Source organism: Epargyreus clarus, unplaced genomic scaffold, assembly GCF_041222505.1.
Source record: "Epargyreus clarus isolate Ecla_fem2 unplaced genomic scaffold, WU_Ecla_fem_2.2 ptg000019l, whole genome shotgun sequence".
NCBI lineage: Eukaryota > Metazoa > Arthropoda > Insecta > Lepidoptera > Hesperiidae > Epargyreus > Epargyreus clarus.
In genome coordinates, this window is record NW_027332227.1 from 1494224 (window position 1) to 1510163 (window position 15940).

General features: G+C 36.3%; 2 protein-coding genes across 2 annotated transcripts in view; one reads left to right on the forward strand and one right to left on the reverse strand.

Annotated features, from left to right (window-relative positions):
* Ance-3 (angiotensin-converting enzyme Ance-3) overlaps positions 1-15940 on the reverse strand; it is a 198458-nt gene that overhangs the window by 105731 nt on the left and 76787 nt on the right. The gene's annotated exons all lie outside the window — the stretch shown is intronic.
* On the forward strand, positions 13146-15039 carry CPG12 (cuticular protein glycine-rich 12). The gene is made up of 2 exons (XM_073083858.1): positions 13146-13307; positions 13653-15039. Exons 1-2 carry the CDS (start codon positions 13296-13298, stop codon positions 14712-14714), a joined length of 1074 nt encoding a protein of 357 aa, XP_072939959.1. The 5' UTR covers positions 13146-13295; the 3' UTR covers positions 14715-15039.

Sequence of the window (15940 nt, forward strand, 5' to 3'; positions counted from 1 at the left end):
TGGACCATGGCCTAGTCCTTCTCATTCTGAGTGGAGACCCGTGACCAGCACAGGTACAGTGATGGGTTGATGATGATGATGATAAAGTGTTCCGCTTTAAAGGTTGTGCTAAGGGCAACATACTTATTCGAGGGGATCCGTATCCTTGGGTGTAACAAAGCTTCCGTGGCTGTTTATTAGGATATAATTATATATCCTTTCTTATAAAATTATTTATACAAATCCAAGTATTAATGATGAAAAAACTTACTGAAAATTACAACCATATTTCGAGGTTCATACTGAATAATATAAATTATGAGTATGTTAACTTTATAGTTCAACGTTCGTATTAAAGTTCAACTTGTTTAAAGTAACAATATAAATTAAATATTAACCCGTGAACAGCTAATTTAAATTGCAAACCTCATAAAAAGCTAATTTCGAAAGTTAACTCTTGAATGTCCCCAACATAATACCATTTAATTTAATTTTTCATGACGCTTTACTGACGTGTCTCAGTGCTAAGCGATAAGCTATAAGCTATATTTATGGTGAAGTAATGAAATACACTGTATAAATATCAGTTATATGGTATTTAAGTTCACATCACATTAACTAAATCACAAGTTAAATCTTACAATGGGTACCAGAGTTTACTATGCTTATGTTATTTTCGTAATAATGTCATCATTATCTGTATACTGCACTATGTGCTTACTGTAATACATAAGTTTGTATGTACGGTTTTATTGGACAATAAACTATTATTATTATTATCTAAATAAAAAAATAATCGTAGTACTTTCAATGTTAGTCATTAACCTGATTATAATATTGTCCAAGCTATACTGTAATAACACGATACAAACAAATAATCGCTTGAAACTAAAGAATTATTGGAATGCGAAAAAACCCGACCGCTTAAATATCTTATATATACAATTCTCGTATCACAATGTTAAGCTTGAGCGTCTCCAAAATTTGTGTATACGATTCATATTTGGACTACGCAAATATGACCATGTTTCTGAATATCGCGCGAAACTCAAGTGGCTCCCAATTCGCCTTCGCCGGAATGCCCACATTCTATCTCTTCTTTATGGCGTTTTATTTAATCCGAATACCCCTCCTTACCTCAAGCAGCGCTTTCAATTTCTTCACTCATCCCATGATCGATCCCTTCGCTCTTCTGAAAACCTTGCTCTCTGTACTCCTTCCCACTCTACTTCCTTCTACAAGAAATCCTTCACGGTAGTGGCCATCCGTCTTTGGAACTCCCTTCCTGTTTCCATACGTACTGCTAAATCCTTATACTCATTTAAAAATCTGGTTAAGTCTCATTACTTACAACTATAACTCTGGTTTTGATAATTACTTCTTCTTAATTTTGTTTATTTTTATTTTTTAATATTATTATTATTATTTTCCTTTGCTATTTTATTTTTCAATCATCTCTCCCATTCTATTTTAGTCTCCTTCTTTTACTGGTGCTTAGTGCTATATTTTATTTATTCCAACATGTTTATGCTATCTTAGTCCTATAATTATATTTATTATTATTATTTGAACCCTACCTATTTTTCTATTCATCCCTACTACAACTCCTTACCTAAAGGTTGTCTGGAAGAGATCGCTGGTTAGCGATAAGACCGCCTTTTGTATTGTCTTTAAATTAGTTGTTTATTTTTTATATGTATCTTCTTTTATTGGGTACAATAAAGAGTATTTGATTTGATTTGATTTGAATGTTAATTACCGTACTCCTCCGAATCGGCTTTACCAATTTTCACAAAATTCTATATGCATTTTCAGGTCTGAAAATCGGCAACCATCTATTTTTAATACCTCTAAGTGATAAGAGTTGTTCACCCTTAACATTTGTTTATTTATATGGCAACACAATGTTTGGTCAGCTAGTAATAGATAAATATATAGTAGTCCCAGAATCCAATTTAGACGTTTAGGATTCAGAACAATCCAAATAATAAGATATCGATAAACATCCATAATCTTGAAAAACATACCCCCGAAGTCGGGTAAAATTTCTACGTGTCTGCCAGTGTAACTACTTTTTTTTAGAAAACAAATTAATTATTTTCAATGAATATTTTAAATAAGACCATCCACGTTAATTAGCTGCTGAATAGCTTAAAAATATTCACTTATAATATTATATCGCTTAATCGCTATAGCTGAAGCTACGACACGTGGTCAAAACTATCTGATGCGTAACTCTAACTGCGAGTACGCTTGTTTCAACACGCCAGAATACGACATACTTAATTAAGGGCATCTCCACTTTACGACACCCAATTTGCCACACACTCAATTATAAAATAAATACTGCGAATAAATAATAGTGTTATCGCTAAGTAATGGATACGTAATGGTAATACTAAGAATGCACAATAGTAAGTTCACGTTCACACATGGCGACTTTTGCTACGATTCAGTAGTGCGTTTTGTAAACGCTCGTCTGTATATTACCTTCGGTATCATTGCGACTGTATCGTTTAGTTTATTGAAAATAATTAAATTATATGTAATATGACAGGAATTGTACTCTATTGTTCTCTATTCTCAAGGGAGATAACAAACGACCGATAGTGAGCTAATTACACGAGATATCGAATACAAGCTATCGCTGCCGTTAGTGTATTAGCACCCTAAAATGTTGACTCTAGCGAGGGAATGCCTCTGTATCTAGATAGCCATTCCATCGACTTAGAAGTCATAATTCTAGTTTTCTCTAGACTCTAGACTCATTTTGATTCTCATAAATGTCACTAATAATATATTTTTAGTTATTGACAAGATTTTTTTATCAAATCAAACGGAAACAAAAACCGCCCTTCTCTCTCAGACCCTACTGTACTATCCATAAAGCCCTATAAATAACTACACTCTATGAAATAAGTCGCACAACTTATCATACTAACTTACTTATTGCACTATACAGAGAATCTACTCACGTGCAATATTAAAACAGAATAAAAAGATAAACTAACGTTAGTGCAATGTTGAGGAAAATCAGTACTATTTCAAATAAGCATTAGAACATTAGAAAGGAGAATCTTTTATAAACAGACCGTAAAAGTGATTGTCGTAAATAGTTCATATGTAAAGTTTATTTGCTTGCTGACCTTATATATGTGATAGAATAATTAAATGGGTTATTTATCAAATGTTAATGCGTAAGATGTAAATAGAGATGCAACGTTCAGCATATATCAAATGTTCGATAATAAAGATACTGAAGTACTATCGATATAACCTTATCATATAAAAATGAATGATTGATATAAAAAATACTTGGTAAAATAATGACAATAAGGTTGAGAAAAAAAAACTTGATAATTGTTTTTATCTTTGAAATGTTGATCAAAAAACATCCTGAATATTTTGTGACATTTCAAATTATAATTATCGATATTTTAAGTATTTCATATAAATATCTATTTTTATATTAATATTTTACCATCTTTCATCTCTAGATGTGAACAACCCTAAATAAGACAAGAGTCGCATGCGTCGTATTGTGGCCTGATCTGAAATGCCTCACAATATCTTTAAATTCACATCTGAATAATAAGCAGACTTACATTACTGTTGTAATTTAGAAATAAGTGTGACAGCGATACCCTCGAATCATGAAGTGTTTATCACCCACCTTTAGCCCAAAAAATTCTTCCACCTCAAATTACTTCACAGTAGACAGCAGCTAGGTTGAATTGATTTTTTTAATAAATTGATCTAAAATATTTCATGTAAAAAGTTTATTTTTATCAACAGGATATAAAATAACCAATTTATTCATGACACTTTTTATCATTAAATTTTCGGTTTAAATAAGACATAGGCCCAAAAGTCTAGCTCACAACCATTAGGTCACCAATTTCCCTATAATAAAATAGCAACTCATAGCCGGAACTCAATACTTCAATAGCTTTACTCACACCATTCTGCAAAATAAATGCAATTTACAATATAATACAATTATATAGAACTATTTATATTAAGGCGACACGGTTTAAGCGTCTATTCGTTTCAAACAATACAAAAACTTCATATTTAAGAACAAAAGGGACCTTGGGCGACAATCGAGTCGCAAAAATTGTGTTCAGTGAATGAACGGCTTACGAAATGTAATGCGGTGGGCCTGTGTAATACACACTAGCGCTAATATTAGCTGCGTTTACGCTTATTGGTTTGTAATCAAATTTCATCAATCTTATCATTTATCATTTTCGTTCTACTGTCTGCAGAGGGAAATATTTTCTGATTTTAGGTATCTTTCTTTGGATTAGGTATACACGTCTTATTCTTTGGATTTAAACATGATATGAGGCGTTGTAGGAATCGTCTAAATTGCGGGAGTGACCTATGTTACTATGTTTTTTATTAAAATTGTGATCAAAATTGTTCAGTTTTCGAATTCAAGTAAAAAAATATTATTTCTGAAATTTATTACACCACGTGGCTTTTACATGTAAATTATTTACTTAATAGAAGCATTAAAACTAAATAAAAGCAAAATGAAAAGTTATGCATGTAATATAGTACATGTTACAGTCAGCTAATATTCGATTTCAGGTATTAAAACAAAGAAAAAAAGCACGCGTATGAAAAACATTACATTACGAAAACAGTATCCGTACGTCAGCAGTCAGTGGAAATGATCTAAAATGGCCGATCAACTTACTACTTGTATATGTTACAAGGAGATATAGTAACGCAACGTACGGAAATTATTAATACGATTACATTGCTCAAAATGTTACCTCATTCTGTAATTAACTTCGGGTGTCAAATGAGATAAAAAGGTAACATTCGTTAACAAAACTTACATCATGTAAGACTTAATGTAGTAGGTACAGAAAGTGAATGAACAAACATCATTATGTTTGCAATATATATACATATGTAGTAGTAGTAGTATCTGATTGACTGACTGACAGACTGAGTTATCATTGGTGAACCTAAACTATTGACGCTAGAAAGACAAAATTTATTCAGTGGGTTCCTTTTATGTCGTAAGCACCCTTTTTTTTTTTTTTTTTTTGTCGAGGGGGAAACCTTCAAAAGGTACCCGACAACGTGGGAGCGACGCCGAGTTATGTGGAATTTTTACCGCACTAGAACCCCCCCGGTGGCCGTCCTCTGCGCTGCGTTGAGGGCTCCGGGATCTCCAAAGGAACGCAACCGGAGTCCTCTTAGCGCGTTGCCCCGTCGGGCTCCGCCCAGGTAAGCTTGACGCTCGCCACACCATCTGGCGTATACGACGGTATGCGACCACACATACCGTCGTCCTTCCCGGGGCCGCTGGCCGGGCGGTTCGAGCTCCCACTCTTGCCGCCCGCAACCCCGGAAGCCCCCTTTTAGTCGCCTCTTACGACAGGCAGGAGATACCGTAGCCCTATTCTAGTCCCGGAACTACAGGGACAATGTCGGAAGCACCCACTAAGGAACATTGTTTTGAAATTTCACCTAAGGGGGTTAAAAAAGAGGATTGGTTGAAATTTTGTCAATTTGGTGGCAACCTATGTCGCCTTTTTTGGAAAATGAAATGTGTACACTAACGTGTAGTCAAAAATGAATTCCTATAAACTCATTTCATCATTCAAGGCTCATTACTTAAGTAAGAGTGAAGTGAGTACAGAAGAAGAGGGCGTACCAGTACTACTGTCGGCGAACCACAAAAGCCACCTTCAGAATATCCGATATTAAACGCAACACAGCATCCGGCGACCAGAAAACCTAATCTCACTCCGATACATTTCATCCACGTTTCCGTTCTACGACAACTTACATAAAGTCATACGAATACCGTATTCAATTTCTTTGTAACTAAATATGTGACGTAATCCGGATATCGGGTTTAATTACGAATACGTAAGTGTAGAAAACCTTAGGTTACACCTTTCTTCCTAAACAATTGTTCGCAGTTATGTCAACTTACTCAAGACTGTAATGAACATTATGTTCACATGAATCAAGGTTCGAGTTTTTGTGATGTTGGCAAACTGGCTTACTTGATGTCAAGTGAACCGAATATTGCTTATAGGACACATTGCTTTAGATTAAAACAGAGGTCAGCAACCTTTTAGGCAACAGCCAGTTAATGGCGGGCTACATTCAGAAATATTCTTTGAAATGTTGACGGGACATAAATAATAAATTTAGGTTATATTAAGGAACACGGGCCACAACATTAAGCTCTTAGAGGACCCGCGTGTCGCAAGGAGGGGTCGCGGTTTGTAGATTGCCACACGCTGGTTTAAAAATATGTTGAAGGGAACCTCCCTTACCAAGTCAGATTATCATGGCTGCAATGCTATTAAATTGGGAACTTGTAGATATCGAAAGTGCTAGGAAAGCTTAGATAGCGTGATTCAGAAACACATCTCGATAGCGACTTGTCCTAAGTCACAACAAAGGTAATGAATGAACTTATAATATATCTATGGTAAAACTATTCATTGGAATGGCAAAGGCGTACGTCTACTACGTAACAATCAATTATTACGGATAGACTTCACACTATTAGAAAATTATAAATGCAGCTCCATAAAAATAAATGATAATTTCTGATACACAATTTATCTTGACAGAAATTTGAGCTACGATTTAAACCACAGTCCAGCATTCTAAAATATTTTCATACAACTGAAGTATAACTGTTAATTAATGTAAGGTCATAATTGTTATCGGATAATGAATCACAAAAAATATAACAGTTTACATAACCTTATACATAGATGTTTAACAGATAGGAGCTCAAGTCACTCCTTTTGGCCAGTATTTATCATTTTTTCTAGGACAGCCTGCTCACCTAGCACAATAAATAGTCTTTTTTATATTCAAACAAGATTTTCCTCTAAATTTTCGTATTGTTTTCGAACAAATGTCTTATACATTACATAAATGTTTGGACGAAATATTATGAAGAAAATCAAAATAAAAACTTGAGATTTGCAAGAAAATGTACTTTACAAATGCGCATAGTATAGCTGCTATGGATAACCCATCTTACTATTAATTGCTGGGGCGGCTAACCGCGGGCTAGCATCTCTTTTTCATTTTGTATCGGTTTACGTCCATTATCAATAAGCAATCTATCCAATATTTCGCCTACCAAAGATTGACATTTTACAATTTTTGAATACAAGAAATTGTCAAATTTTGGTTTTCGGTAGTTTAGATGGATTTTTAATAAAGGGTACTTACCCTTTTATTTAAATAAACTTCATAACACTTGCTTACAATAATAAGTGATAACATGTTAAACTGGAAAAGCGCCTAGCGCGGCTGCCGCCCCCGTGGTTAACCGCTAGGGAGTAGGACAGGTACCCTAATTTTAGATTTATTATTATAAGTATACCTAAAATACAATTTTAACTTAACATTTAAGATAAATAATATATTTTGTGTAATTATTATTAATAAATTTCTAACGCTTTAAGAACTGACATTTATATTGTTTGCAACTATTGGTATTCATTACAGACTGACCTTTAGGTTAATGGAATAGTTAATGATAAATTGTATAATTTATTAAGTTTCATATCAGCAGACGACTACAATTAGTTATTTCATAAAATTTTATCGATCATGAAAGTATATATTGTTTGTTTCGAAGTTCAACTTATTTAATATAACCTCAGAGATGTATGTAATGTTCGAACCCAAATTTTCAGTTTAAGATGCCAAATTTCATATTAATGGGCGATTACAGTTTATTACTATGTATTTTTATTCAAACTCTTTATTTGACCTAGATTATTACTTGAGTATTTGATGATGATTTTACATTTATTAATCATCAATTATTCCTCAATTTGACTATACGCATAGCAGAGCGATCACTATACCGGTCTGAGAGGCAAAGGAATGGACCCTTTGCGTGTCATATCAGGTTCATTCCCTGGCAAAACAGATATGACGGTCAATGATGAGTTAATATATATCTGTTTTGGGTCTGAGTGTTTGTGCATTCATCTTTGTGTGTTTTAATGACACCCACGATACGGAATCCCAGTGTGAGACTGTAAGTGTAGAAAGCGGAAAGCCTCTTTTTATTTTTACTTGAATAACATAAATGACCATCTGCCTCCAAAGGATATTATTTCATACTTTGGCCGTATAGCAGGACAGGAAGACGACTGCTTGGAGAAGATTATGGTCGTTGGGAAAGTGGAGGGTAAAAGACCTCGAGGAAGAGCGCCAACCAGATGGTCTGACCAGATCAAGGACTGAACCAAGATGTCTATCACAGAATGCCTAAGACAAGCAGAAGACCGAGCTCTTTGGCGAAATTTGCAGCAAACCTGCACAGCACTACCGAAGCAGGCACGACCTTCAGCAATGAATAACCGACTAAGAAGAGAAACATAAATGAAACACACTACTGACTTATAATTATAACAGAGCACATATGCACATTTATTGCAACACTTAAGTTAAAAAACTTAGAGAAAACAATTGCATTTGCAACCCAGTAATTCGCAACTGAGCGATGTTACGCTCCAAAACTCTAACAGGAAGGCTTTTAAGGACAAGGTCATACACATAACACAATTTTGATGCAATGCCTCAAAATGCCTTTTATGTAACATAAGTAGGTAACGGTCATACCGTCCCTAATGTTGAGTGGTCAATGTATCCATGGACATCCACATGTGACCCCAAATAGGACAACAATCCTATTTTGAGGACAATGAAATGAAATAATTTATTTTGAACAGGCCAACGGCGGCATTTACAATATTTTCTTAAACTACGACCGGATCGGAACGCGACCTCTTCTGAGAAGATCCGGTAAGAAACTCAGTGGATTTGTCTTTTTTAATTTTAAAAGTAATTATTCTTTATTTCCCTTTTTTAAATGCCATTATTTTTACATACATGTAGGTTAAGGACAATAGTCCTATTTTGTGGACAAAAGTTATATGTGAGGTAGATCACAGTTGATTTGCAGCAATAGCAGCTTCTAAGGGCGAGTATGATCCAAGAAGGTACCACCACACCTATTTCGAAAGTGAAGCAGTTCTTCGTTTCGGTGGAAGGGTTTGCATATAAGGTGTGACTTACATATGAGACAACCGACTTAGTCTTTAGGAGAGGTAACTGCTTTTGTAGTAATGATCAGGTAGAACCTCAGTTTGATATGGAGTTAGTAAAATATGTTCACGGGTAGCACTGTACCCTTACCATGAGTTTTCAAAACATTCCACAATTTTACGTTACGTTTACTCAATCCAATATTTTGTTCCGTTTGCTTCAGTAGACTGAGAAAACGTAACAATAAGTGCTCAAGTCTTTCTGTCTGCCTCACATATTCGCAAAAAAGAGAGACAAAACGTAAAGCACCATTTTGTCAATTTGGACATTTAATGTTACGTTACTGACACTATAGTCTCATACAATCCGCTAGGGGCGCTGATTGGAAATTGAATGGACAAGTACGTAAACAAATACCAAAACAGTCATCATCTGTCATTCATCGTAACGCGCCATTTCGTCAATTTGGACATTTAATGTTACGTTACTGACACAATAGTCTGATACAATCCGCTAGGGGCGCTGATCTGAAATTGAATGGACAAGTACGTAAACAAATACCAAAACAGTCATCATCTGTCATTCATCGTAACGCGCCATTTCGTCAATTTGGACATTTAATGTTACGTTACTGACACAATAGTCTGATACAATCCGCTAGGGGCGCTGATCTGAAATTGAATGGACAAGTACGTAAACAAATACCAAAACAGTCATCATCTGTCATTCATCGTAACGCGCCATTTCGTCAATTTGGACATTTAATGTTACGTTACTGACACAATAGTCTGATACAATCCGCTAGGGGCGCTGATCTGAAATTGAATGGACAAGTACGTAAACAAATACCAAAACAGTCATCATCTGTCATTCATCGTAACGCGCCATTTCGTCAATTTGGACATTTAATGTTACGTTACTGACACAATAGTCTGATACAATCCGCTAGGGGCGCTGATCTGAAATTGAATGGACAAGTACGTAAACAAATACCAAAACAGTCATCATCTGTCATTCATCGTAACGCGCCATTTCGTCAATTTGGACATTTAATGTTACGTTACTGACACAATAGTCTGATACAATCCGCTAGGGGCGCTGATCTGAAATTGAATGGACAAGTACGTAAACAAATACCAAAACAGTCATCATCTGTCATTCATCGTAACGCGCCATTTCGTCAATTTGGACATTTAATGTTACGTTACTGACACAATAGTCTGATACAATCCGCTAGGGGCGCTGATCTGAAATTGAATGGACAAGTACGTAAACAAATACCAAAACAGTCATCATCTGTCATTCATCGTAACGCGCCATTTCGTCAATTTGGACATTTAATGTTACGTTACTGACACAATAGTCTGATACAATCCGCTAGGGGCGCTGATCTGAAATTGAATGGACAAGTACGTAAACAAATACCAAAACAGTCATCATCTGTCAGTCATTTGTCAAAACGTAAAAACTCATGGTAAGGGTACTGATCATTAACCATCGGGTGAACTACATGCTCATGTACTATCGATCTTATGCAAAAAATCTAACTTCAGTCTAATGCAAAAAACTAAGTTAGCACGTCTCATGAAAATTTATCTATATTACGACTTTTTAAATCAGAACATAGCAGCACTTAATAAAGTATAAGAAGAATTCGACCCTGAAAAAAGTCCTCCAATATTTTCAGGGTCATAACAAAATTCGCAATATCGACAGACGATAATTTATGTATATATGTCGTATTTTAAAGTTAGATTTGATCTTGAACACAAAATTGAAATTCTAATGATTCTCACTCATCGTTGAGGCTTCAATATATTTACGTTAGACTTATTTTTTAAGAAAAATAGTTCTTATTGTACTAGAGAAATATATATTATAATAGAAATCGCGACAGTTTAAAATATAGGCTGTATTCATTCAATAATGTAGACGAATAGAACGACTTACGTTAAACTACGTCAAGTCGTTTGTGCTATAGGGCATGCCAAAAAATAACACATATGTACATTCATACCCTTAAAAAACATTACCCTCTGTAGTCGGGTAAAAATGTTATAGACCTTTTTTCTGTTGATATACGAGTATATTGATATATGGCTGTAAATCTGTCTTCTAAGTTACCTTACACATACGAACAGTTCACTTTCAATATTCATTAAAAATTCAATCAACTTCAAAGGGCTTACTTCCCACGTTATTCAAGGACAACTTGGGCTTAAAAACAGAATAACCACATTTTTGTTTATATCCGTAATTCCGGTTCAATATTTCCGGTTTCACATTCCGAGCAAAAGACATCAACGCGCTACGTGCATGTAACTGTAAACTGCGAACGTGTGCATATACATGTGTTCACGTATTGTGTCAATTTATATTATGTTTAATTGCTTCGTACGCGTAAACTTTGTTTATTTTAAATTTAAAATTCACTAACTTTTACACAGGTAAAAGTAGTCAGTAATATCATAGGTCATATACCGCGGTCATAGGTTTGTATATATCCCTCAAGAACGGTACTTTTTTCAGGATAAAAGATACACTATGCCTTTTCCTGAACCCCTGACAAAGTGTATAATAAATTTCATGACAATCGGTTGTGTAGTTAAGGCATGGAAGCGTAGCTAACCAACAAACAAATAAACTCATTTATGATATTAGAATATACATATTTAGTATGGATAGTATTACCTATATGTAAGAAAATAATATGAAATCTGTATATTTGTATTTAAAATATCTAATTCCTATTTCTACGAGGCGAGTTTAAAATATTCTCAAGAATTCTCAAGAATGATTTAGATCGAATCGTTACGAATATTAAATGTTACAAGTATTACAACAAATCTATTTTTATCTAGCGAAGGAATTGTGTAGCTACGTAATACAAACGAAATAGGTTACGGAAATAAGTTTTGAATAAGTCATTGTCCTAATTCAAGTTAGAAACGACAAAATTGTTAAATACCTCCATTTAATATTAAAAACCAACTCCAAATACATTTTAAGTAGATTTGAATGCAAATGAAAACAAAAGTGGAAATTAATTAATTCCCAATTAAGAGTTCCAATATTTGTTGTCGAGCTTAATCTAGGCAGATGTGAATAACATAATACTAGAATGCAGACCGCTCCAAAGGCCATTTATCAATAGAAATAGCGTTGACGTAACATAATGCATTAATGCAGTTAATTTGAATATTGCGTTGCCCACTGACCAACTGGGCATGGTGTTGCACCATCGCTTAAACGGATTACAAGTTATGGGGTTGTACAAATCATATATTTATAGCAATATGAATATATTGCTTTTTCTGTAAAATTCTCTAAATGACTTTTAAATAAATAAGTGTGTTTTTATGTAACTAGTCGTTAAGTTGTACATTTGAATGTAGAACAGCTTCGAATTAAAGCAGATAATTGTTAGTAAATTTATAAGATTAGATTGGTATTTTTTTTATATAAATCTTGTAAAAGATTTCAAATAAATGTTATTTATATAAGTGTCGTCCTAAAGATGTATTTGTAATAGAATGGAATCAGATTAAAGGAAAATATCTTTATTAAGTTATGCAAGTTATATGACATGATTCCTCTAATTTGTATTAGAGCAGCGTGGTGGATACTCCAGGTTTTATGGCTTTCTTCTAGTTGTTGGTAGAAACCAAGGTCCAATAGTGAAACATAAAAATAGTTGTAGCAATATGGAGTTAAAGTAAACAAACTTTTAACTGACTTCACAATCACAGCACACTTAACTTTAGTTTAAATGTTTCACAATCAATATCTATTTAATTTATTACTTAAATTAAGTACTTTAGTTTAAAATTGTATAAAAAAGTAAAATTATTACGAAATAATGACGCTTATTAGATTAAGCTTTAATTTCGTATACAAAAAAGTATATTAAATTTTATCGGCAAAGCAATAAAATTATCATTAAACCCGTAAAGTAAAAATCAAATTGTCGCAAACAGTCCAATCTGATAATTTCACTGCAATAATTATATTTCAGGAACCGTGCGATTGTCGAAGAGAACCGGTCCGCATCTCAGTACTGAGCCGATATGGAGCATTTTGGCTTTGCTTGATACCCCCTCGAAAGCGAAAGTGTAACGTAGTCCTACGAAGCCGCCATTTTTTTTCTTCGCTCGGCCGCTCATACCGCATATATATAGCCGTGGTGCGGACCACCACGCATCATTCGCATTCAGGACTCCGCTGCCTTCAGTGCAACCAGCAAGCTCAGCATCATGAAGCTCACGGTGTGTTTCACTTTGTGTTTGTGTTGTGACAGTGATTAGTTCAAAACCAGGATCGTGCTCCCTGTCCCAGTTAAATGTTGCGCAACGGTTCCGCCATTGCATGTCCACTGTTGGCGGCTATTTTAACGCGACCACTCATTAAAGGCCTCGGAGCCTTTTACGAGCTCCTACACTTTCGATTCTCTTAACTTATTAACGTAGCACAATTTTGATCATTGCTATCGCCGTAATGGATTAAGTAACCAGTCCGCAACATCAAATATATCTGACTCGATCTCTGTCAATCTTACCATTTCATTAGAAAGTTCTATTACAAGCGTTAATATATTATAATTTTAATTACAGCTCGTGGCCGCCAGTCTGGTGGCTCTTCTGGCCTTCGCTAGAGCTGAAGAAGCCAAGAAAGCAGAAACGGAAGTGGCAGTGACCGACAACAAGGCGGCCGACGACAAAAAACATGAAAAACGTGGACTCTTCGATCTCGGCTACGGTGGACATGGAGGATTCGGAGGTGGACATGGAGGATACGGTGGTGGATTCGGAGGCGGATACGGAGGCGGTTACGAGGGCGGTTACGGCGGACACCACGAGACGCACAAAACCATCACCCTGGTAAAGAACGTCCCAGTTCCCTACCCGGTGGAGAAGCACATCCCGGTGCCCGTCGAGAAACACGTCCCCTATCCCGTCAAGGTGCCCGTACCTCAGCCCTACCCTGTCGTCAAGCACGTCCCTTACCCCGTCAAGGAGGTGGTTAAAGTACCCGTCCATGTACCTCAACCCTACCCAGTTGAGAAGAAGGTGCCTTACCCCGTCCATGTGCCGGTCGACAGGCCCGTCCCCGTCAAAGTGTACGTGCCCCAGCCTTACCCAGTAGAGAAGCATATCCACGTACCAGTCAAGGTACCCGTCCCTGCTCCTTACCCAGTAGAAAAGAAGGTTCCCTACCCCGTCAAGGTACCAGTACATGTGCCCGCGCCTTACCCAGTTATCAAGGAAGTGCCTTACCCCGTTAAGGTCCCAGTTGACAGGCCCTACCCTGTGCATGTACCCAAACCTGTACCTTACCCGGTAGAGAAGCCCGTGCCCTACCCCGTAGAGAAGCCAGTTCCTTACCCCGTCAAGGTTCCCGTTGATAGGCCCTACCCCGTTCACGTCGAGAAGCCCGTGCCCTACCCCGTCAAGGTTCCAGTACCAGCGCCCTACCCCGTTGAAAAGCACATCCCAGTGCCGGTGGAGAAGCACGTGCCCTACCCCGTGAAGGTGCCCGTCGACAGGCCCTACCCCGTCCACATCGAGAAGCTCGTCCCCTACCACGTCGAGAAGCCGGTGCCTTACCCCGTGAAGGTCCCCTACCCAGTTGTCGTCAGTCACGGCCACGAGTATGGTCATCATGGTAGCTACTAATGGCTGCAGGAAGCAGACCGTCGAATGTGATATCTAATTCTAAGCTTAGCACTAAACACGCGCGGGGGCCGTCGGGTGCCCTGCCAGAGCGGGGGGCGCGCCAGCCCGCTGGGCAGTACACCCCACGACCCGCGCCCGTTTCGCACTGATTTAAACGTCTTGTATAATGTTTTGTTTGTTACGATTTTTTTTGTGAAACCTGACCGGTGAATGTTGCGTTTTTTTTAATTCTGAGTTGATGTACCTGTTATTGTAGTACGAAAAGTATCCACTGTGAAACGAATGGCAGTATTTGTAAGAAATAAAAACGTATGGTGACGCCGAACCGTGCCTACTTATTTTTCGCTCCATTGTCTAATACGGTAATTAGATGTTCGGTTGGTGAGTGCGAGGGTTTGCGAAATAAGAAATAATATGGCCTAGATTAGTATCGCATCGCACCGCTCCGATCGCCGCTACTTAGTTCGTGTCGAAACGTGGTCTGTTTGACAATAACATGTATACTATACATGTAAGTACGCTTGCGTAATGAATACGACATAATTATTCAATCTCCCATTTTATTAGGGTTTCGTGAGTACACCACTATACGTTGTTTATAACCATTTGACATACAAACATACAATGGACAAATTAATTTAAATATCTAGAAGATCATAAACAATTTACTTACTCGTACTTACTAAATTACTAATTCACGAAGCAGTACTAACCTTTAGTAAACATTAGCCTTCCCAACTCCTTTCAGTATTTACTTATATACATAGAGAAAAATTGCAATAACAGACAAAGTATGTTAACCACTATTTTTAATAAGTTTCGTATATAGCTGTTTAGTTAACTATGACCTTCGTAACCCTATCTAAAGATTGTAATAGAAGATAATGAGCAAACAATCAGAAGCAATGGAGTAACTGTTGATTATTATCGATGTTTTATTGTTATTGTGAAATAAATCGTTATATTTACACCTGCGATATACCGTTCGCGTGATCCTAAGATATACCATAAGTGCTATATAAGCTTGTAGGCGACACAAAATACGCTCTTAAAATCATCAACTATATACTGATTGAGTAGTGAATGGTGACCATCAGTATAGTTGTAAATATATCCTACCAATTTCGAAAGTCGTCCTTAAAGTAAAGTTAATCATTGCCGACATCGATATTACAAAACGGTACAGATTGATATAAAATAATGATAGCTGTTTCCAGTTACTGTAA